Raw genomic sequence first — 26703 nt, 5'->3', positions numbered from 1 at the left:
GCTGTTTTGATTTTGTGCTATGTAAACATTGCATGCCTATTATAACTGGACTTGCAACTTTTAAAGGGACATTGTCATATTATGACACATACTTTGTTGCATGTCACCAACTGGTACACAAGCATAGAAGATTAAATTGAAATGTCCAGTCAACCAGCAGTATTGCCATAATTTTTAAAAATGTGTTATGGTAAATTATGATAAAAAGAGAAAAACAATGCAGTACCTAAGTAGCTCACGTCAATTGTCTTCTAGCAGAGCCAAACTTAGTTTATTAGGATGTGGCTTTAACTTTCATAAAGAAAAAATCATAACTTAGCTTATGCCTAATATTTCTTACTTTTGCTCATTGCTACCCTGGTATTGAAGGTGAATGAACCCTCCTGCTATTGGTCCACTTTGTATAAATCTCACTATGTATTGAACCAAGTATTAACAGACCAAACAAAGGGTCATTAGTGATTGGTCTAATTACCCTCTGACTAATCGACTAATAATGTTTAATTCAGCGTGGATTTATTATCGTTCAGATTAAAGTACGTCCTTAGTTTAACAGTAAAATAATGCTTTAACAATCAAGTGTTTTGTCAACATTTGCAGCCCATACACCATTCAACTTTATTTGAAAACCAGATTAGATGTATATGTTTGTTTAGTATCTTATTGTCGCAATTTAGCTAACAGTAAAAGTGTAAGCTGTATAGACATAATTAGTAGTACAGATTTGTGGTCATAATTTGGACACAAAACATATTTGGTGACCCTTTAGTTGAACCCTGTGGGTTTTGATTATATTCTGATGGGCTTAGGGCAACCACCTCTTGGTCAAGTAACAGCATGGATAAATGCAGATGTTTAATGTCGTTCACAGAAATTAAAATAGTCATCGGAAAATTATTCCTTATGGTATTGCCAAGTAACAAAAATCAAGAGAAATATAAATACTGTATAATGTACTATAAAAAATAATTAAATCATTAAAAAGATTATTTTCAAGTGTCAACAAAAAGAGTTAGAAAGTAAATTATTATATAGGATCCTAATGTAAATGGTGCAATTGAAATAACAGACAAAATAGTTCATTATGTAAAAAATAAAACTCATTCTAAAAAGAGTGAGTAATACACTATAAATAAATCTTGCATATGCCCCTTTACATCGCAGGCAAAGAATGCTGAACCAAAGCGATAAAATAATTAATAAACATGCCATCTATTTCTATCTATGAAAAATTTAACCGGAGTGAAATCTGAGATTTAGAATTTGTTGGTCTTTTGTGCCAGCGACAATAATCTTCCTTTACTCCTTTCAATTAGCATTTTGAAAGCTATATAAACATCTTCAACACAAAGGTACTCAATATCATTGTCACTCTTCAACACTCCAACAACTGTTATACAAAAGATGAATTTGAGCTAGGGGGTATCTCTAGAGGTAACATGCTTTATAATTAGTATTGCCTACTGTAATTGGTTAGTCCCACTGCCCACAATTTAACAAATCAAATACAGGTATTATTTGCATAAAGAATAAGAGATTTAATCCTGAGTTCAAAGAGGTCCTACTGCTGTACTTAACATTGACTATGTAAACTAAATATTATGTAAACAAGTTAGCAAGGAATTCCCAAGACTGTATACTGCATATGCAATAGGCCTGTCACGCCAAAATCAGTCCGGGCCAAAATCGGTCCGGCGGACCAGTTTTGGCTGCCAAAATCAGTCCGGGGGACCATTTATGGCTGCCAAAACCTGTCCGGCCGGACCAATTTTGGCCGCCAAAACTGGTCCGGCCTGGATAAAATCGGTCCGGGCAGTAGGACTGTTTTTGGCCGCCAAATATGGTACGGTCTTACAAATATATGGTGCGCAATATGAGTCATAATGTATATATCATTAAAAAAAAGGCCATAATTAGTCATTATATTGAAAACTATGGGGTTTTATTTGTTATTTTAATATTATAAATTAAGCCAGTTTTTTTTATTATCATTATTAGTAGTAACTCATCAATAATAAGTACTAATTGTTAGGCTTTTTGTATACAATATGTATCTCTGCCTGTTTTTAATCCATTTTGTTCTTTTTTAACATCTTCGTTTCCCCATGATGTTAAAAACAATTTAATTTATTAATTATTTATGGTTAATCAATAAATATATCAATTCAATACAATTATTAGAAAAAAATTATCCAATATTGATTAGGCTGAGGAAGGAAAAAGGCCTCAATCATAAATCAAATCTAGCTGGCAATATCAGCGTCTCATACCCGTTCATGTGAGTGTGTGGCAGGCCGAAATTTGAGTGAACACCTAAGTCATGTTTTTAGATAAAATACATTTATTTATAGTATTTATCCGACAAGATAACTTATTAATATATATCATGGGATATTTTTATAGCCATAAACAATTTAAAACAGCATCATAGGACTAGTAATTCAATTAAAATCGACAGAAGAAAAGCCCGGACCGATTTTGGCAGTGGCGGACTGCTTTTGGCCACAATTTTAGAGCCAAAACTGGTCCGGCCGGACCGATTTTGGCCCAGGACCATATTTATCGTGACAGGCCTATAATATGTAGACAATTTAATTATTATATTACACAACCATAGAGAAATAAGTCTTAGGACCATAGAGAAATTAGCCACAGGACCATAGAGAAATGAGCCGTAGGACCATAGAGAAATAAGTCTCAGAACCATAGAGAAATGAGCCGTAGGACCATAGAGAAATAAGTCTTAGGACCATAGAGAAATAAATATTTTAGGACCATGGAAAGGCAAAAATCAATTTAACAGTACTATACATATTAATATGAAACAATGCATATAGGAATATTTTAAAATATTTTAAAATAAAAAATATATTTTTTATAGTTAATTATAGGTTGTTAAATAGTAAATAAGATACATATGTTGATGTCCAGCCTCAGACAGCTCCAATTAAAATGAATATCAGATGCTGTAAAAAATCCTTTTTAGTTTTAAAAATTCCTTTCCTATATTTTATTTTAAATATGATATATAATATTTTTCAAAAATACTCTAAACATATATCATTTTAATTAGTCCCTTGATGCAATACCTACCATAAACAGCCAAGTAATTCAAAATTTTTAACTACATATTTGTGCCAGTGGATAATTTCATAGGATTTTGTCATCCAATTCAATTTATAAAATATATTGAATAAACCGCCATATAACGTTTATTTCTGTAGTTTTATAGTTATATTTAACATATTCTTTTACTATTGTAGATGTCTGCCTTGTAAATTCATATTTTAATAATTTAGACAGTCGGCTACCAAGCAGTTTGAAACTCAATTTATAAACTGAATAAGTTAAACTGTCTGTATATTATGTTTATTTTTATAGTTATAGTTATATGGGTAAATGTTTTTACTCCAGTATATTGAAGAATATCTACATTCTAAATTCATCTGCTAATATTTTAGAGTCTGCTACCGAGCAGTTCAAAATTACACAAACCAGTAGTGGTGTTAGTAGTCTATGAGTGCTAGCTTACCTGTATAAACCGAAAATATCCCGTGCTCTCCAGAGGGAGGGCTTTAGATACAAAAGTGAAAAGTTCCTAGAACACCCCTGTATTATAATGGACCAGTCCGCAACCACGCCCTCATGTGTTAGAATTGTACACTGTGCATTCATTATTCTTATCACGAAAAATTATAATTTTAGTAGTAATACCAATAAAAAATTTTAGAATGATCATATATAATATTATATTTCCATAAAATTAGATCTAATACAATCGTAAAAGAAGTTATTATTTCATAAATATATATTATCAACTAGAGCCTCAGCAATTTCAACAATGGACAGGTGTGGGAAGAGTTTATTCTTACATTTCATGGTAGTAAACATCATCATCATCATAATCACATTCCCTGTATACTGACTATCGTCTAAGCTAATTGCTCTACCTTTTGTGTTAACTTCTCCCAGATAACATTTCTGTATATATTTAAACTTCTGCCTTCATTACACCTTTAACAATGAAAAGCTTTGTAAATACAATCTTTTATTCAAGGCAGCAAAAGGTGGCTGAATTATAATTTATTTATAAATGAACAGATAGACCATTAATTTATTTAACTCTATTTATTTTTCAGTTAAAGAGCTTATATTACATTTGAGAATTGCTTAATGACATGCTTTTAAAAATATAAAAATTTTTTTAAAATTTAAGTAAAATTCAATTTTGCCCAGGATCTTATTTTTCAACTGTACTACAAATTCAATTTTTAAAAACAAAAAATTGTGTTGTTCATTGTTTTATTTCTTAGCCTAAATTGTTTCTCTTTTACATAGGCCTACCTGAGTATTCTTACAGAGCTTGTATGCTCAAGCATAGTATTTAAATCGACATACAGTACCGTAGTAGTATTACATTACTAAAACTAAACTCAATATAATCAATATCTCAAAGTCTTCCCAGTTTTCTTTTGAAATGAATCACAACCATGTTGTATGGTAAATGTAGCACAAAGCACCTTTTGTGTTAACTTCACACCATGGTCTACCATCTAATGAAGTATAATTAACCTCTTTCTCCCTAGGGTTCCCCAATGGAGGCTTTTACAACCATGCTGTAAGGAAGACACAGTGAAGTGTCATGCATATTATCTGCACATCTCTAGGCTGATGACATAAGAATTACTGGCTGTAAATTATCCATTTCATTTAAGAATCAAACCAGGTACTTAAACTAAACACCTTTACTGTAAAATCTAACAGCAGGTACATTGAAGTAGGTTTGTTGGCCTTGATACACCACTTCCTAAACCCATTGGGGTCTTTATCCCAAGGGTTCCCTAAAGGAAACCTGTCAATAGCATAAACAGCATAGGTGATAAGACACACAGGAAGTTGTTTAGTTTTCAATAGTCATCCAATTGGCAATCTATTGTGATAGTAATTGGTAATACAGCATCAATTACAAATTAAACAAAATTAAATAAAATATAGTATTCTTAGTAAATGGTTGGTTAAATAAGGTTATAAAAAGACAGTTCTTAAATATAATTTCTCTTGAAATATGAAATCTATTTGACAATTTGATAAAGAAAATAAAGATGTATAAAGTATAAATAAAAAAATTAATTTTCAACAAATAAATTTGGAGCCAAATTGAAAGTTTTTTGGCAAAATATGCATTCAGTTAATTGGCCGTTCCTTACTTGTCATTGACAGAATACATTAAGAAAAGAAGATTATAATGTTTCATTTAAATTATATTTACTGACAAACAACTACTTTAAAATTCACAATCTTAAATGATGCATATCTTTCCTAATAGGTAATCCATATGTTTGAATTGTGGTGGGAATTAAAACATTGCTCAATAAACATGCTGGACTGAACAAAGATTGTTTAATATTTATTAAAAGCTCTAGTTCAAGATGTTTATTATACAGAAGGAATTAGGGCTGGTAGAACGTCTTACTACCATATTAAAAGTTATAAATAAGGAGCCTGCTGGTATGCTTAAACCTACAGAGTTTAATTAAACTGACTGTAAAAAGGGTTATAAAAACAAACTAAGTAGAACCATAATGTAAAATGGGTTGATAGAACAGCTAAAAGGTTAAACTGGTTAGCATAAAGTAGATAGAACAGCTAAAAGGTTAAACTGGTTAGCATAAAGTAGATAGAACAGCTAAAAGGTTAAACTGGTTACCATAAAGTAGGTAGAACAGCTAAAAGGTTAAACTGGTTAGCATAAAGTAGATAGAACAGCTAAAAGGTTAAACTGGTTAGCATAAAGTAGGTAGAACAGCTAAAAGGTTAAACTGGTTAGCATAAAGTAGATAGAACAGCTAAAAGGTTAAACTGGTTAGCATAAAGTAGGTAGAACAGCTAAAAGGTTAAACTGGTTAGCATAAAGTAGATAGAACAGCTAAAAGGTTAAACTGGTTAGCATAAAGTAGGTAGAACAGCTAAAAGGTTAAACTGGTTAGCATAAAGTAGGTAGAACTGGTTAGCATAAAGTAGGTAGAACTGGTTAGCATAAAGTAGGTAGAACTGGTTAGCATAAAGTAGGTAGAACTGGTTAGCATAAAGTAGGTACAACTGGTTAGCATAAAGTAGGTAGAACTGGTTAGCATAAAGTAGGTACAACCGGTTAGCATAAAGTAGGTAGAACTGATTAGCATAAAGTACATTAAAACCAGGGAGTTGTATTACAACTCCCTGGTTAAACTGGTTAGCATAAAGTAGGTTAAACTGGTTGAAATAAATTGGGTAGAACTAGAACTGGTTGAAATATATGGGATAGAACAGGTTATTGGTTAGCATAAAGTAGGTAGAACTGGTTGAAATAAATTGGGTAGAACTGGTTGAAATATATGGGATAGAACAGGTTAAACCGGTTAGCATACAGTAAAGTAGGTAGAACTGGTTGAAATAAATTGGGTAGAACTGGTTGAAATATATGGGATAGAACAGGTTAAACCGGTTAGCATAAAGTAGGTAGAACTGGTTGAAATAAATTGGGTAGAACTGGTTGAAATATATGGGATAGAACAGGTTAAACCGGTTAGCATAAAGTAGGTAGAACTGGTTGAAATAAATTGGGCAGAACTGGTTGAAATATACAAGGTAAAACAGGTTAAACTGGTTAGCATAAACTGGTTAAAATAAACTTTGTTGAACTGGTAATAAACTTTGTAAAACTGGTTGAAATATACTGGGTAGAACAGGTTAAAAAATACATTTAAGCTAAAAACTGAGTAGAAAGTTTTATGGCAAAAAATTGTGCTTCATTGCTTTTAAGATTAACAATTCTAGATCTACAGTTCTAATCAGAATACTTACTCTTTCCAGGAGGTTCTAATTCATTTTTTTTTTGTGTTCTTTTCAAAATTCTCTAGACTTTATTAGCTCTTTTGATCTAATTATATTAATTCAATACGACTGTTGTACTCAGGAGTAAATTAATTAGGCCACTATATGAACAAATGGATTTAAAATAAATGCAATCGATGTGGTGCCTAATCAAATTAAATTGTTTCTTTGTGAAATCAAAGTCCGTAACCTACAGTAAAATGGAATAATTCTACTGTATAGAGTGAATTGTGTGCAATACCACATTAAAAAGGTATATATTAATAATACTGGCTAGGATAACAGGACAGGACTTGAATCTCCAGATCTTGAGATAAAATAAGCTGCAAGGGTAACAAAGCAAACAGTAGTTGGAACAAAACAGTAGTTGGAACAGAACAGTGCGGCTTAAAAGTTGGTGAATCTGACCTGACCATACAAGATTAATTTTGTTTTACTTCTTAGTTTTGCAAATGTCTATATTCTTTCCTTAAGATAAGAACAGAACATAGATAGATAGATCTAATAATATAAATTTATGGCGAAGCCTAAGAAACAAAGTAAAGTATGAAATTAACAAAGCTAAAGAGAAACATTATAAGGATAATATAGAAGGACTAAAAAATGCACAACCCGGTAAATGGAATAAAACAATTAAAAACATTACAGGATATAACAATAAGTCAGACAATATTAAATTAAATAATTATGGTGAATCTGTTGAAGAACAGGCTGAACAAATTAATGAACATTTCTCAAGAGTATGTTGCCAGCTTCCACCACTCAGATTGGAAACACTTCCCTCGTACTTGCCTACAAAACCACCCCCCAAAATATACCATGGAGAAATTTGGAAGAGTTTAAACAAATTAAACTCCAATAAATCTGGCCACCCAGATGATATTCCGGTGAAACTCATTAAGCTGTTTTCTTTTGAAATAGCACAACCCCTGTTTTTAATCTTTAATACCTGTCTAAACGAAGGGGTGTTTCCAACTGTGTGGAAGACCGCATCAATTGTACCAGTACCTAAAGTTAAAAAACCGACAATGGTTGGCCAATTACGACCTATTTCACTAACTAAAATATTGGGTAGAGTATTTGAATCATTCCTAGCGGGATGGTTAAAAACGGATTTCGAACCAGTATTGGATTGTAAACAGTATGGTAACGTGAGAGGAACTAGTACAACACACTACTTAGTAGATATGTTGAATACGGTTATATCCAATATTGATGTGCCAGGGACCTACGCCACATTATGTACAGTTGATTTCACAACTGCGTTTGATAGGATAAACCATAATGTCGCTATTTCAAAGATGATAGAATCTGGTGTTAGACCGTCGATAATTCCAACGATTAGCAGTTTTCTGATGAATCGCACCCAGTGTGTGAAATTTAAGGGACATTGTTCTGGACTAAGAACTATAACGTGTGGGGTCCCCCAGGGTACCAAACTGGGACCCAGCATATTTACTGTTATGGTGAATGATGCGGGTAACACCACTGATAATCGTTGGAAATTTGTGGATGATCTAACACTGGGAGAAATAATTAATATAAAAAATAATAGTACATCATCAGAACTTCAATCCCATTTAGATTCCTTGAGTTGTTGGTGTAATCAAAATGACATGCTACCCAAGCCTTCGAAGTGCCATGTTATTAATATAAATTTTATGAAATCCCAAATAAACTACCCCCAATTTACTATAAGTGGTGAAAAAATTGATACTGTACATAGTATGAAATTATTAGGTCTTGAGCTACAAGACAATTTAGGTTGGGATATCCAAATCAAAAGTATTATCTCTAGAGCAAGTAGAAGAATGTTTCTTCTTTATGCATTGAGAGGATATAGTGCACCTATTGGTGACATGTTAAGTATTTATCAACTCTATATTCGGCCGCTGACTGAGTATGCATGTGTTGTTTGGCACTCTAGCATTACAAAACATCAGACCAATGAAATTGAGAGGTTGCAAAAGCGAGCATGCAAAATTATACTTGGCCAGGACTATGAGAGCTATGATACGGCCCTTACTCAACTTAAAATTACCAGCCTTGCTGAACGTAGAGAAAAATTAACATTAAAATTTGGAGAAGGTATCCTTAAGTCAGAGAGACATCGTAATATGCTGCCTGCTGAAAGACCTAATATATCTAGATTACGTAACCCCAATAGATTTACATTACCTAAAATAAAAACTAACCGATATAAAAATTCAACGATTCCCTATATTATAAACAAATTAAATTTCTCCTGTGAAAAATTAAATTTAAAAAATATATAATAAATGATTGTGCAATATTACCGCCTAAAATAATCAAATGAAGAGCACTGCAGACAACGTTTAATATTAATATATACTGTAAACTTTTATTTTCCGAAATTTAATATATTTTTGTAGATTTTTAATGTTGTGAATATTTTAGTGAATAATTGTGCAATGTTGCCACCTATACTAAAAGATAATAATAATAATAATCAAATAAAGAACAGTGCAGATAGGTTTTACTTTAGTATATTATAATGTAAATTTTTCGTTTTTTTAAATAAAAGTGCAATTGTATTTTCCAAAATTGTGTATATATTTTAAGATTCTTAATATTTTAAATTTTAGTGAATAATTGTGAAATTTTGTAATTGTATATTCCGAATTTATTTTTGTAGTTTTTATAGATTTCATTTCAATATTTTTTATTGTAATACAAACGTTATTAGCTATGTGCTATTGTTTTTGTAATTTTATATATACCGTAATAAATAAAAAAAAAAAAAAAAAAAAAAAAGAAACTGATGAATTGAAACAGATAATTAAATTAATTAAATTAGTATAGTTACCATGTTGTAATCAATACCACTGGACAGTGTATGTCTTCTTGGGTCTTCACGTTTGCTGACCTTTGACCTTGTTATCATTCCCTGCCCATTACTACCATGCAATACATCTTTGGCTATAGAGAAAAAAAAATTTAAAAAATTGTTAATGAGTTTACTATAATGTACAATAGCCTTGGGGTGTTACTACTTTAATAACATGCAGAGTGATACCAATCTCTAGGGTACAATATATGCAACTATAGCTCAGTCTGTTTATGTAACTGATTATAAACTCTGTTTCATTTAAAAATTCACATTAGCTAGGTTTACATTCAGAAATTATCATGAGTTTCTTTAGATAGATTCATATGGATAGCCTTGATGATTACCAATACATTTTGTTTTTATATTTTTAGAAACAAATTTTTTATTAATAGCAAAATGGTTAAATTTGGTTAAAAAATCAGAACTAAATAAGTAAAGAAACTGAGCAAAATACTTGGCAAAGTGCAGAGGAGGCTGGCTACAGTATTTAATATTCTGGACCATAGTGCAGAGGAGGCTGGCTACAGTATTTAATATTCTGGACCATAGTGCAAAGGAGGCTGGCTACAGTATTTAATATTCTGGCCCATAGTGCAGAGGAGGCTGGCTACAGTATTTAATATTCTGGACCATAGTGCAAAGGAGGCTGGCTACAGTATTTAATATTCTGGCCCATAGTGCAGAGGAGGCTGGCTACAGTATTTAATATTCTGGCCCATAGTGCAGAGGAGGCTGGCTACAGTATTTAATATTTTGGCCCATATTAAATGTGAAGATACGAAGCTTTTGTGATATCAAAAATGTCAATTTTCTTTAAAATCAATAGACCTGGTCTATATAGTAGCAATTTACAAAAACAAAATTCAGGAAGATAATTTAAAGACTGCAGACATTCTCGTGCAAACAAACATAGTATACAAAGTATAGACTTTTGAGGTTTAAAATGTGGAAACACATTGTGTTCAATATTTTACAAATTAAACAATAAATAATTTTTCCTATTTAAAATACATTTTGAAAAGGAGGAAAATTAATCAGCTGAAACTCTCTTGTTTTACACAAGAAATTAAAATAAATTGTTATCAACATAAAATGAGAGCATCGTGAAGTCAAATACTAACATTTTAACAAGTTAATAAAGACTGACGTTGAAACATGTTTTTTTGACTGTAATTAGAAATGATGTATGGAAATCAGCTGTAAATCTCTACACTGCCTGTGCATTCAAAACCAAGTTGAAGAGTTTAATTTTCTGCGACAATGTCACAAAATCGTGATGTTTTATTACTTTTTGACGAGACAGTCATTATCGACCTCATACAGTTAGCGTTCATTATTGATAATAATTCGTCTAATTAACGTTTAAAAAACAAAGCAATCTTCATTAAAATAAGAAATGAATGCTAATACAGGTATTATTATTTACAAACAAAAACAAAGTATTTTTTATGTTAAAATATTACTTGCTAGCGAGTGTTTCTGCTACATATCATAGTGTGTGGTTTAAAAATGTCATGATGTGATCTACATACTGTAAAAAGTTAGACATTGCAGCTAAGAACTTCACTAAAACAAGTAAAATGGTTATTTGACATATACTGTAGTTGGTTAATTGACATTGGTCCCATTTCAGGTCTTACAGTAATTTATATTAATAACTGGTTGCTAGTAATTTGGTATTAAAGACTTCAATGTAGTTACAGGTAGGTTCTTAATTAAATAAAGAAGCAATAGTTTGACACCTTGGTGACTGCCGGATAAATTAAGAGATAATGTCATCAACAAGGAATGTCAAATGGACAAATAATCACCAAGTTTAAAAGCATCTTGATACTAATCATTTATTTATTTGACACTTCGAATTTAACATCATTGGCCCTGTTTCTGCTGCCAACTAAATACCGTATATTATACGGTATTTTTTGAATACCGTATGTATACGGTATATTTTTGGCAGCAGAAACTGCGCTCATAAAAAATATACCGTATTTTCCCCACAAAATTTGTGGATAAAATACGGTATTTACAAATTTATACCGTATTTTTTGTACCCGTTTCTGCTGCTAATAAAAAATACCGTATTTTTTTTTTACATGACAAAAGGTCAACATTCGTATTTTTATTTTCTTTCGCTGTCAGCTGTTTTACACACGTGTATATATATATTCGGCGAAAATGTGGAGCGAAGACGTCACAGTTTTACTAAATAAATTTGTGTGGGGAAGCTAAAATGTCTGGCCAACTAAAAGGTAATAAAAGGGACAACCACATTTATAAAGACATTTCTAAAAAAATAAAGCAGGAGTATGGAATAGACTTGTCTCCAAAGCAAGTAAACTCAAAGCTGAAGAGCCTGCGAAAGCAGTACAACATTGCAAAATACAATAACTCGGGGAGGGAGGGAACGAATTAATTGTCCCCATTACGATGTTTTCTGTGCTCTCACAACATCTCTATCACTAAGGCTAGGCTGTTGAAAGTGAGACGTAAAACTTCCTTTATTGCGACTTTTAATTATCGATCAAATAAATGAATGGCAATTTGGGTAAAAAAGATGAAATTTAACACGACCACCCAAGAAGTATTGTTAGCAGAAACGGGGTACTAAAAAATACGGTATAAAAAATACCGTATTTTATACCATATTTTATACCGTATTTTGAGCAGTTGCAGCAGAAACAGGCCCTAAATAGAGTGAAAAGTTTAACAACAAAATTGTAATTGAAAATAAATCTTCAATCAATATGAATTACTTTACTATAGCCTACATACAGTAGATGACTATAAAAACCTCTTCCAAGCCAATGATACGTATTCCTAAAGACCAAGATATCTTATTATTTACTATATATACGGTAATTATTGTCAGTATAACAATTTTTCAATTTTAATTATTCTTGCATAAGAAAATTGAAATAATTAATAATAAAAAATGATTGTTTATTTCATTTTGAAATACTGTACTAAAGATATTTATGATGAGCAGTTTAATACTGTAAAAAGACTTCCTGGTAGAATTAATATCTTTGTAATTGTCAGGGAAGTACTGAGTGTGAAATTGAAATAATTAATAATAAAAAATGATTGTTTATTTCATTTTGAAATACTGTACTAAAGATATTTATGATGAGCAGTTTAATACTGTAAAAAGACTTCCTGGTAGAATTAATATCTTTGTAATCGTCAGGGAAGTACTGAGTGTGGGATACAGTACATTGACTGCTGCCCTGGAAGAGGGTTTATTGAGAACACCCAATGCTACATGTGTACAGTAGCTTTAATAGTATCAGATACTGTAGGAAGTTGAAGGGCTGCATGTCACTGACTGTTCATTGTGGGCACTTCCCTGTTAATAGCAATCCATGCAAATTTATTCAGTTAAAAACAGTTGCTGACGTTATCAGTGATCAGTAATACCCCAAATGTTCACAGCTTCCCCTAGACACACAGACCTTGGTTCACGCCACACTGTAGACTAAATTGTGATTAAACAAAGATATCTTAGCACAAAATACCACAAGCTGCAGACACTAATACTAATAGCTAACTATGTCAATACTATGAATAATATGTAAACAGAGTAATTACCGGTATTATAATTATGAATTTAAAGTTCAATGAGGTTATAGTAAATAATAAAAATTGGTAATATGGCAAAAATGGACAACTAAACCAATTGTTTGTATGCAAGCACTGTATTCTAAATTTTATTTTAGATATTTTATAAATATTTACACTTATTATGGTTTCATTATTATGACTAAAAAAATATTATGATTGATTCAATAAAGTTCACAAGAAACAAATATTTTTAGTGTTCTCATAAAAAAGCAAACAAAATTCGATACAGTCTAAGGGACATACTGTTTACCAAAACACAAATAACTGTGATTTCGTCAGAGATATCAACATTAAGTTTTCATGAATAATTTATAAAGGCACTAATAATTATCTATAGGATTCAGAAACCTATGTAATTAACTTTGGAATGTGCTGCCAACATGACTTAAATTACCATTTAATTAGCATTTAATTAGCATATTTTAGAAATTGATGACTTTCAAAACAACCAGTATTGAAATTGAATTATTTCAAATTACCGAGTTTCAAAAGTTTAGGAAATTTGCTGTTTTGGTGATGATGTATGAAATTACTCATTCCTTAGTATGCGACATAGCAAGGATTTGAACCCTGGATATGATGGTGGTGACAAGGCACTTTAAAGTAAAAACCTTTATTGCACCAACCAAGAAAACGATTTTTTCATACCCATTCTTTATACCTTTACCAAACTCTAATCCTATATTAGTTAATTATGCGGTACATCACTTATATATAGTTCTGAAAAGAGCCAGATATTTCGATCAATATACTTTGGGCATCCTCACTCCTACTGTAGGAAAAAAATAAACAACATACTTATTAAACCATTTTGCTATTAATTGTGGACAAAAACAATAATCCATAGAGAAATAAGTACTGTACAGTTAATTAATAAATTCATCTGTACACAACTATTCTACTGATTCTATTTATGGAATAATATGTTAACGTCTCTTCAGCTGTTGCGATCACTGTCACAGAAGAGTGATGTCACTTGTATTCATAGTCACGGTCTATTTCATACCGTTGATTGTTTCTTGAAAAAATGTACGTAAGACAACTAATGAACTAGAAATGGAAAACAACTATTGTTTTCTACATGGTATCACTTTGCAAAAACACAATGGCACATCCATATTCATAATAACGTAATAACGATAATATGTGGAATCAGCGGTGAATCAAACTTCTATTGGGAACGGTGGGTTATACTGAAAATGTATAATAATACTGTAAAAAACAATACTATTAAAAGGTAATTTATAAAATATATAATGTAAAGTAGGATCCCACCTTTTGAAACACTTTCTCACTAACACTAACAGACAAGCTGCATTATGTGTTTTAACACTAACAGACAAGCTGCATTATGTGTTTTAACACTAACAGACAAGCTGCAATATGTGTTTTAACACTAACAGACAAGCTGCAATATGTGTTTTAACACTAACAGACAAGCTGCATTATGTGTTTTAACACTAACAGACAAGCTGCATTATGTGTTTTAACACTAACAGACAAGCTGCAATATGTGTTTTAACACTAACAGACAAGCTGCATTATGTGTTTTAACACTAACAGACAAGCTGCAATATGTGTTTTAACACTAACAGACAAGCTGCATTATGTGTTTTAACACTAACAGACAAGCTGCATTATGTGTTTTAACACTAACAGACAAGCTGCAATATGTGTTTTAACACTAACAGACAAGCTGCATTATGTGTTTTAACACTAACAGACAAGCTGCATTATGTGTTTTAACACTAACAGACAAGCTGCAATATGTGTTTTAACACTAACAGACAAGCTGCATTATGTGTTTTAACACTAACAGACAAGCTGCAATATGTGTTTTAACACTAACAGACAAGCTGCAATATGTGTTTTAACACTAACAGACAAGCTGCATTATGTGTTTTAACACTAACAGACAAGCTGCAATATGTGTTTTAACACTAACAGACAAGCTGCAATATGTGTTTTAACACTAACAGACAAGCTGCAATATGTGTTTTAACACTAACAGACAAGCTGCAATATGTGTTTTAACACTAACAGACAAGCTGCAATATGTGTTTTAACACTAACAGACAAGCTGCAATATGTGTTTTAACACTAACAGACAAGCTGCATTATGTGTTTTAACACTAACAGACAAGCTGCAATATGTGTTTTAACACTAACAGACAAGCTGCAATATGTGTTTTAACACTAACAGACAAGCTGCAATATGTGTTTTAACACTAACAGACAAGCTGCAATATGTGTTTTAACACTAACAGACAAGCTGCATTATGTGTTTTAACAGTACGGTCAACATTGGTTCAGGGAACGGCTCTTTAAGGGGACAATTTTGGGTCCCAAAAGTGTCCATTTAATGGGTTCTACAGTACTGTATATTGAATAAATTATGTGTAAAGTTGATCAAAACATGATTTTTTTTGTTTACTTAAGACAATGTCTAAAATCAAAACAAGAATCGAGAATCAAATCATGGCTACTGAGGTGTTGCTCTTCTCCACTGTTATTTTCTGTTAAGATTCATGTGCACTTTTAAAAACTTGGCTTAGAAGTTTTTCGCATCATGGTATTTTCAATTTATACACCTAACACGATTGTCATTTGTCACCGTTACTCTGAGGTCTTTTAACTTTTATTTTTTAAGACATTTTTTATAAAAGTAGTTCAGTTTATATTGGTACAATAGTCAAATTTTAGTTACGCTAAAATCACATTCAATACTATATGAATTTACATACAGTATACTGTATGATTTGATTAGACCTTCAACATATGTCCTAATATTTTGTGTTGTCATTAAAGTATTGATATTTAGTCAATGACTAACCACTTTGTATCGGTCATTAAACGGTCACTACATGATTATAGCAATATCAGTGTTGCAAAAAATTGGCCAATAAGTATGCTACTTTTAGCAGAGACCTCATTTCTTCATTTGTGGCCATTGACTTTTGGTCAGGCAATATTTTAATCGAAATACGGTAATTTATGACATCTTTTGGAAATCAATTATTTTTATTGCTATAATTTGACATTAATTGCTATTTATATAGAAACCTCTCTAGGTAATATTTTCAACATGGATAGTTGAAGGGAAAATAATAATAAAAAAGGAACGACATTTCGACTCCATTATGGGGTCATTCACAGGTTCAAATTATACTTATTTTATTATTACTGCATACAAGTACTGTACATTATATTTGGCAGGCATCAGCTTAAAATAATGATTCATATTTTGCTACATTCTTAGTGCTCTTTTAACATAGAAATCTATACAGTAGATAGATTAACATTATTCCTTAATGTCAACATTTACAAACTCTCATCCAAATTCCAAGCATCTAAATTCTCCTTAACTTTAATGAATGATTACAAAAAATGATCTAATTTGGAATGCAACAACCAGTTTTGCTAAATTTAGGCTTACAGTAGTATTAGTGTATTTTATAATGAAACAGATAAAAAAGGTTACTGCAGTACACTGTATGTGGAAAAATTAGATTTAACTAGTGTAATAACGTCCCTGTTCTATTAAAAATAAAGGAAAATTCCTAGGTTGTACAGTACATGGTGGTAGTACTGTAATGGCTCTTATACAGTACAGTAGATGAATGTATAATCTTCTAATCCTATGGATTAAACTTGATTTAACTAATTTAAACTTAAATCCCCTTGATCTTGATCTTTGATATTAAATAGGATCTAAAGGACAATGAGATAATGCCACCAACAATCTCTAATCAATGTCATTTACTCATTTCATAAGTATGTCACATACCAAAGTTACATTCTTTTAAGACTACCTGTTGATTCCTAATACTGTATTTGTATTCCTTTGATAATTTAGCTAAAAATATTTATGAAAATAAAGTAAAAATATTAGAAGATTTAGGTTCTTGTTTCATAGGGACCTACTGTACCACTTTCATATTTTCCAACAAACTACAGAAACGCACCAAGTACCGTAGGGTATAGAATTTGGAATCTGTGACATTTTTGGCAGCAATTTAATAGGTACGCTCAGTTGAATATTCAATTATTTGACAATAAGTGATCATAACAACAGTAGGGCGAGGTAAGGAGTTTTTTTTTTATTGCAAAACTCCAGTGTTGCAGGATTGATGTAATGGAATTTCTCTGGGATTTATAGATTTAAATCGTACTAGCACTGCGGAGTTTATTAAACAAAGTGTTTAATGTTGAAAGGGGTATGAATTATACTATTTGCTATAAAAGAACAAATATAAGAACCATTTTATTGATATTTGAAACATTGTTGAACAAAACAAAACTTTTGTGTCAGTGCCACACATTCTTAAAGACTCATAATTTACAGGACATAAAAAGAAATAAAAAATACAGTGAGCAATAAAAGGATTAAAAATAAAATAATCTTGTAGACAGTACAATACTGTATGTAACTTTATGATGAATTATTTTATCATTTATTTACTATTATCCTTATTTTACTATTTTTCAACTTATTACTATGAACTCATGACACACCTGCTGAGGGACAAATGTGTTTGTTTGTAGAAGACATCACCACCACCAGATGGTACACTTTATCTTTTATGAAGACGCTGAGACAACAATATCATCACACTTTAATTGTATACCATTTATTTCTTTTATTCAATCAGAAAGAGTTCATGATCACAAACGCTGTAGCAGACGTTTATGTGTTTTCATTCATTTTATAGCTTAGTGAATTCGTTGTTGTTTCATGGTGAAGTTGAATAAAAAGTTAATGAGTGTAAAGGGGCTTTCTATTGCTCACTGATTTCTTACAAGTTTTTGTGTTCTTTAAATCAAGCCGATAACACACCTGTGACTAATAAACTCCCTAAAGGCTAATTTTCTTTCATTGAAAAGCGGGCAATAATTTCACCGTTTATTTATTAGCTCGGTAAATACAGTAATGGCCGCTTATCTTTGATAATAAATCACTAATTACTGTATTTGTTTTTTTACAACCATTAACAATTTTCCTTTCGCTTTGTTTGGAAATTGATCCTTTTAAACATGTATACAGTAGAGTTTGCTATTGTATAATGTATGTAGCGTTGTATAATGTACAATTGTCCTCTCTCCGTATTAGAACCAGAACCTGTATTTCAGGGACACCCCGCCTCTATTACTGTATAAGGGGTAAATACAAAAATATGCCCAACCCCATCTCAGGAAATACCATTATTATTTGGTTGTGAAAGTGTCTTCAATATATTATGTACAGTATACTGTAGAAAATGGATTGAACTTCTGTATATATAATTTCATGTATACTTTTACGTGTGTTTACTAGTATCAGTATAACCATAATAATGTGTTGTTTTGTAAACTATAGTAATCAATAATATAATAATGTCTACAGTCTACATCCAATAAATCCCAAAACATAATCCACATGTATTTTAAGAGGCACTATATGTCAACAAATAATTATTAGTCCTCTCTCCATGACGGTTGTCACATAATGCTTTGTATTATTTTTTATTGTATTTATATGTTTCATATGGACAGTTTGTCTGAAATAAAGTTGAATTGAATTGAATTGAATTTATACTGTAGCATAATTAAAATGTTACAGTACAATATGTTCACCTTTAGAAATGTTTGATTATGTTCAAAGAAAAATGTTCTAAATATTCATCAGAAAAGAAAACTTTTGAATTATAAATGCTTTAATCACAAAAACCTAAAGAAAAAAATGTGCATGTAGTTTAAAATTGCAAGAAATATTTTACAATGTTAAAGAAATTATACTATAGGGCCATTCAACTCTTAATGGGGAATTTGATACTAAGCACAAAAGTTCTGTGGTTTTCAATTTCTTAAAAACTATCATAAAAGCGTATTTAAACTGCAGATTAAGACAGTTTTAATCTGGTAAGCCATTTTGAACTTGCCAGCTAAATTAAGGTTCATGAATAACTTGAAACATTTATTTCTCTTAGGTAAATATTTTCCATTTTCTTTGCATTCATCATTAAATCGTTTAAAACTTTGTCAAAACAGTATTAACAATAAGAGAATTAGGGAAACCTTGGCGAGAGAAATGAAACTAATTAGATTGGGTACTACTTAGTACCACTTCTCAATTTTAAGCATAATAAAATGCTACTAAATACAGTACTTAGATTTAATCAGTAACCTGTATGAGTAATAGTGAACTTCAATTTCATTTGGAAAGTTGATAAATGTGGTCCCCTAAAACAATACAAAACAAAGGGTTGTATATGACCTAGGCGCATAAAAGGGATAATAGTTTTCAAAGCCCACCTGCCCTTGAAGGGAACAAGCTCACAATGAACAACCTTTGTCACCACAAAACACATCCAGGTGTGTTGTAATGATATCATAAACAAAAGAAACCCCAGCACATGGGGTTCTTATACAAAATGATCATGGTAGGTAAAATGCAGCTAAATTACTCATTATTACTAATAAATTTTCTCCATCAGTTAGTTTGTACAGTTTTTTGCAGTTTTAATCAAGTTAATAATCACTTTCGCAAAAAATTAAACTAAAAACTCACTTATAAAAAGAAAGAAATAAACGGTTACATTAAACCAAAAACCTATTTAGTTCCAGTTAATTTGACTATTTCTTGATCAAATTTTCAGGTAATTTTTTTTCTTGATCCAATTTTTAGTCAAAGTGACATTTAAATAAATGAATATTATTTGGTTATTTTTAATTAGGAGTTGTACACAAATTTGTACAAAAACTAAATGTATTTATTCAACATCATAATACAGTAGTAAATAGAGTACATTACACAGCCTCTTGTTACAGTAGTAAATAGAGTACATTACACAGCCTCTTGTTACAGTAGTAAATAGAGTACATTACACAGCCTCTTGTTACAGTAGTAAATAGAGTACATTACACAGCCTCTTGTTACAGTAGTAAATAGAGTACATTACACAGCCTCTTGTTACAGTAGTAAATAGAGTACATTACACAGCCTCTTGTTACAGTAGTAAATAGAGTACATTACACAGCCTCTTGTTACAGTAGTAAATAGAGTACATTACACAGCCTCTTGTTACAGTAGTAAATAGAGTACATTACACAGCCTCTTGTTACAGTAGTAAATAGAGTACATTACACATAGTAGAGGCTATATATGGTTTGACCTTGAAAAAATTCTAATAAAAGGTCTTTTGGTATTTTCTTGTAGCTTTAGGTGTCAATAATTACCAAAAAATTTTTGCAGCCTTCTAGTTGCTGCGTTAGTGAGATATTGAGGGTCAAAGGTCAGTGACCTTTTTGTGGCATTTGATGGCTCATAACTCCTCAACTCCTGGGTTTAAAAAGACAAATGTGGTTTCTACATCTATGTTTTAGTGGTCAAACAACAAAATAAAGTTTTTGCAAATTTCGGGTTACTTGTGCCATTGGTCAGATAGTCGGGTCAAAGGTCATTGACCTTTATTCATTAATAACTACTGCTAGTGTAGGACCTGAGTAAGATTTGTATGCATTCAATTTAGGAGAGAATATCTCAACTGTTATAGGATAATTTGACCCCAAGGAACAATATGGGATATGTGTCAAATTCGTTATCTGGGGCGAAAATGCCCAAAATCGGGGTCAAGGGTTAGAAATGTGTCGTTCTTATATCTCGACAACCACTTGTCATACAGATTTGCTTTTGGTGTCAAATTGTTCAAAATATACATATTTATATTCGGTCTAACACAACTTTTACCCAAAAAAATGACCGGAAATGCTTTTACTGACCTTTGACCAAAAAACACATTTTCGGGTTAAATTATTATTTAAAATGTCAATGGACACACTGTATGGTATCAAATGAAAGCATATACAATATGCTACCCATTGCTACCCAACTTGTATTGAACATTTTTTAATTAGGAATCTAATCTTATGGAAAATGTGCCTAATTTGATTACTTTTATACAAAAAATGAATATTTAGTAGCGTAATTGTTGTGCTTATTTATATAATGTTAAATAATTTTAAATAAGTGTTTGGAAGAACTATTTGGTATCAAATAAAAGCCCATACAATATTCTATCCATTGCTATCCAACTTTTAATACAAATCTGTAATTATGATGCTACTTTGGTGAAAAATGTGCATATTTTATTGCTTTTTGACAAAAATGGGTATACATTACCAGATAATTTATTTTGGTTTATTTATGATATTAAATAATTCAAATGTTTGAAAAGACATATTTGGTATCAAAGGAAAGCACATACAATATGCTACCTAACTTGTATTTAATTATGTGATGTTATTTTTGGAAAATATGCATATATCTTTTATTAAATTTAGACAAAAATGAGTATAAATTAATGTAAGTTTATTTTGGGTGAAATAATTCTAGCGTTGTAATGAAATATTTGGTATAAAAAAGAAAAGAATTAGTTGTAGTTTATTAAGTTCTTTATTTGGTAGACCAAACAAAATGGCATTGCAGTAGTCTAACCGTGATGTTATTAGTGCATGGACAAGTTTAATAAGCGAGGAGTGGGTTAAGGATTTGCGAATTGATCTTATGTTACGAAGGTGGTAGGTATCAGATTTACTAATGTTGTTGATATGTCTGGACATAATCATTGCTGAGTCAAATACAACTCCGATATATCTAACCTCCAACGATGATGTGATTGATGTTTCTAGCAATGGCCAATTTCTTGAAGTGTTTTGAATGAATAAATAAGATTTCTGTTTTACCAGGGTTAAAAAGAGCATGTTTTTAGTTAGCCAATCCTGAACATCAACAACACAAGCTTCGATAACCGACTTCGCCTCATTAAACTCTGCTGAATTAAAGCTGATGTATCATCTGCGTACACATGATATTGGACACAATGTCGCTTAATGATATCACTCATGGGCGAGGTGTAAACTAAAAACAATACTGGACCCAGTATTGATCCTTGAGGAACACCGCATTTCAGGTCGATAGAGGTGGATTTGACATTACCAATCTGGGCCTGCTGCTTCCTAGAAGACAAATATTACTTGAACTAATTTAGAGCAGATCCACGGATACCAATAGACGAGAGTCTTGCAATAATAATGGAATAGTCCATGGTATCAGAAGCTGCCGACAGGTCGAGGTACACAGAAAAAAGACAATTACCTTTATCCAGAGCTAAAATAATATCATTATGCACCTTGAGAATGGCTGACTCTGTACTGTGGCGCTTTCTATATGCTGATTGAAGAGGGTCGAACAGATTATTGTCGTCAAGAAAATGTATGAGATCTAAAGCAACGCATTTCTCAAGGATCTTAGATAAGAAAGCGACATTAGAAATAGATTGAAAATTTGCCATGCAAGTATGTGAAGGTGTCTTTAAAATAAGTGTAACTAGACCCAACTTCAAATCATCAGGAAAGGTCGTACCAGTTGATAAAGATAAATTAATAATAATTCTAAATACTGAAGTCAATTATGTTATGTAAGTTATATTCCTAATTAAAAATGTTTAATACCAGTTGGGTAGCAATGGGTAGCATATTGTATATGCTTTCATTTTATACCCTACAGTGTGTCCATTGACATTTTATGGAATAATTTAACCCGAAAATGTGTTTTTTGGTCATTTTTTGGTCAAAGGTCAGTAAAAGCATTTCCGGTCATTTTTTGGGGTAAAAGTTGTGTTAGACTGAATATAAATATGTATATTCTGAACAATTTGACACCAAAAGCAAATCTGTATGACAAGTGGTTGTCGAGATATAAGAACCACACATTTCTAACCTTTGACCCCGATTTTGGGCATGTTCGCCCCAGATAACGAATTTGACACATATCCCATATTGTTCCTTGGGGTCAAATTATCCTATAACAGTTGAGATATTCTCTCCTAAATTGAATGCATACAAATCTTACTCAGGTCCTACACTAGCAGTAGTTGAATGAATGAAGGTCAATGACCTTTGACCTGACTATCTGACCAATGGCACAAGTAACACGAAATTTGCAAAAACATTATTTTGTTGTTTGACCACTAAAACATAGATGTAGGCACAACATTTGTCTTTTTAAACCCAGGAGTTGAGGAGTTATGAGCCATCAAATGCCAAAAAAGGTCACTGACCTTTGACCCTCAATATCTCACTAACGCAGCAACTAGAAGGCTGCAAAAATTTTTTGGTATTTATTCACACCTAAAGCTACAAGAAAATACCAAAAGACCTTTTATTAGAATTTTTTCAAGGTTACATAGGATAAATGTCACATATAGCCTGTACTAACAGCCTCTTGTTACAGTAGTAAATAGAGTACATTACACAGCCTCTTGTTACAGTAGTAAATAGAGTACATTACACAGCCTCTTGTTACAGTAGTAAATAGAGTACATTACACAGCCTCTTGTTATTTTATGAATTATGTTTTAATCTTGTTGTAAATATAGTGATTTTTAGTACACATGACATGGTAACATTTAGGCAATTTTAATTAATTTTTGTATGGCAGAGAAAGGTGGATGTGTTATATACCAGAATTCCATATAACTTTAATGATGAAAAGCAAACATGGGTTCTTTTAACTGTGATATCTGTCTTGTCATCAGCAAACACTCTTGTATCAGTATTTATCTATTCCCTTCATTGTTCAGTATACAATAGTATAATACAGTACTATAATACTACATATACACTATACAAAGATAATAGTATAATAGAGTACTATAATACTACATATAAACTATACAAAGATAATAGTATAATAGAGTACTATAATACTACATATAAACTATACAAAGATAATAGTATAATAGAGTACTATAATACTACATATAAACTATACAAAGATAATAGTATAATAATAATTACTATATTGACATACAGTGCTATACAAAGGAGAGAATAACACACAATAAACAGTGATACACATAAAAGATGAACAGTTGTTAATGCCATCAATTAGGTGTTTTGTTTCAATAAATAGCTGTCTCATTGATTGACATTCCACAGTTATTAATCAATGCTCCTTGGCACCTTTGTTCAAAGCATGATATGCATGAGTGTGTGAAAATGATCAATCTCCAAAATACCAGCTCAACAAAATCATTAGATAGTGTAAATGATAACCCAATATAATCATGTAGAATTTACAAATATTACTTTTAAAAAAACCGGAATACAGTACAAGCATTAAGAAGAATACTATTATTAAGTATGTTGCTTTCCTTATAGAACTAGAACAGCAAAAATTGGTGTTGATGCAACAATCGTTTTGTTTCAGTTTTATATAGTATTTCTTATAATTAATGTATTTCTTATAATTAATTCTCAAAATAACTCTACAATACTATATTTAATTTAAAATATGTGTATATGTAAATGTTTGTGGTATACTATATTTTCCAAATTAATTTGACTACAGTATATACTGTAATTCAGCATCAACCCATTATCCTATAAGTTAAAAGTTAGAGTTGAACACAATAAATTACTTTACTGTAATATACTAAACAAGTTTTTAAAATCCACTCTACTAACTTCGAAGTATAATTAATGAATAGGTTGTGATTAATTAGTCTCCAGAAAATGTAAAGTAGGCACTTTATCATTGGAAAAGAAATTTAAAGAGAGAAAATTTAAGCATTTGGTTTTTATCTGTCATGCAAGAATATTATTGACAAATAATTTATACATCAAAGTTAAAGAATTACAACTAAATAAAATTCAAATATTTAAATACATCTGCATTCATTAGAACTTGGTATTCATTTAATACTGTATTTGATAAATATATAATACTGTACATACCTTGATTCATGCCTGACTGGCCATCAAGAGAGTTACGACTTGGAGGACGGTTCATGATTGACGAAACACTCCTCGAAACTCGTGAAGAAGGGACCTGCCCATACTCTTGTTTCTTCATCCACCCATCAAAGTCGATTGGCTTTCGTGGGCCTCCATTAGAATGTCCAAAACTTCTGCGCATTGGATGGTCTCTTTGACGTCTCTTTATATCCGGCCCTGGATCGGTTTTATCAAGATCCGTCTCCAAAAGACCGGGAGGCTTTCCTCTCAACAAATGGGAAGCGCTTTTTGAACGTTCACGCTGCATGGGCAAGATGGCGTTGTTAGGACGTACAGTAGCTGTGTTCGGATGTTGTTTATCCTCATGCGACGATTTACCATTCGCCGTCTTCTCAAACCTACTGTTAATAAGCGCTATTTTTAAACCTGTGCAAAAACGATCAAAACTTAGCTTTCCGGTTTTTGGGGTAACCTTTTTTAACCCTTCTAAAACGCCACGGGGGACTCCAATAACATCTTCACCTTTCCATCTGGTTTCAATGTCTTTAAGATCTATCATGCCATCTCTGTCTTCGTCAAGAATATCAAACAGTACTTTTAACGACGAAACAAATGCTTTAGGCAAGTTATCAATAGGTGATTTTGGTGGAGAAACTATGTTGTTGTTGTTGTTGTTGGTAGTGTGCTCTACCGGTTTATGAGGCACCAAAGTAGCCATCATTGTGCTGAAATTTATAAAAAATGAAAAAAAACCTTTATTAATATACTTATAAAGTTATAGGTGTGTATTCTCACACAAAACTAAATACCAACAATAAAAATAATTGATGATGTATAGACGTTTATTGAAAAGAATTTCCTCTTACTTAGACCCAACTATCATCTCAGTGTAAGCCACACACCACCACTTGTTGCTGGCCTACCAAGTGCTCCTGCTTACTAAAGTTACTCCATGCATGCATCGATGGCTACATATAGCCTGTCACACAGGCTAACTAAAAAATTACAACATCGTGCCTACCAGTCTACATTAGATTCTTCGGTCATTCCACACTTTATTACAAAATGTCAACAGTGAAATCAAATGGCCTACATTACCTGTTATTTTTTAACTGATTGAGAAACTTCTGTTTAATATTACAATCAAATACTTCCCCTCCGTCCAACACTGAATCAACTCACGAACTGTCAGCAAACTAAGTATTGTTTTGGTTTTGAAATGTGGTATCCAAAAATGTCTTAACATAGAGGGCGCTATCATAAATCTGTTTTTCCACCAAATAATAAATTTGTATTGTATAATTATTTGTAACATATAGAGTAGTTTTTCCGTTGAGTACTTCTTTAACGGAGTATTTTGAGCGTTGAGATTGTTCTTAACGAAAAAGCTTTCGTTGTCAACGTTTTCTATTCGAATGACTTTCTGTTGAGCACAAATTTACAATTCGAATACAAAAAGTACTCAACGAATCTTTACGTTGACAACGAAAGTTCCCAATCGAATATGACAATTGAGATAGTGACCTCGGAGTGACCCATAATATCTTACAGCAGGACAATATCATGTTAATTATTGTTATATT

The 26703-nt window shown here is 31.5% G+C and overlaps 1 protein-coding gene across 1 annotated transcript in view; it reads right to left on the bottom strand.

The window, feature by feature from the left end:
• LOC140047428 (suppressor APC domain-containing protein 2-like) overlaps positions 1 to 26355 on the bottom strand; it is a 36873-nt gene extending 10518 nt beyond the window's left edge. Inside the window, exons 1-3 of the mRNA XM_072092456.1 lie at positions 26219 to 26355; positions 25121 to 25845; positions 9701 to 9813 (exon numbers count right to left, since the gene is read on the bottom strand). Coding sequence (XP_071948557.1) covers positions 9701 to 9813; positions 25121 to 25841 — 834 coding nt within the window. The 5' untranslated portion in view covers positions 25842 to 25845; positions 26219 to 26355. The remainder of the gene's footprint in view (positions 1 to 9700; positions 9814 to 25120; positions 25846 to 26218) is intronic.
• Between the last annotated feature and the right edge of the window lie 348 nt (positions 26356 to 26703).

Source organism: Antedon mediterranea, chromosome 4, assembly GCF_964355755.1.
Source record: "Antedon mediterranea chromosome 4, ecAntMedi1.1, whole genome shotgun sequence".
NCBI lineage: Eukaryota > Metazoa > Echinodermata > Crinoidea > Comatulida > Antedonidae > Antedon > Antedon mediterranea.
Note: the sequence above shows the minus strand (reverse complement) of the source record. Positions and strands in the feature narration are given on the sequence as shown.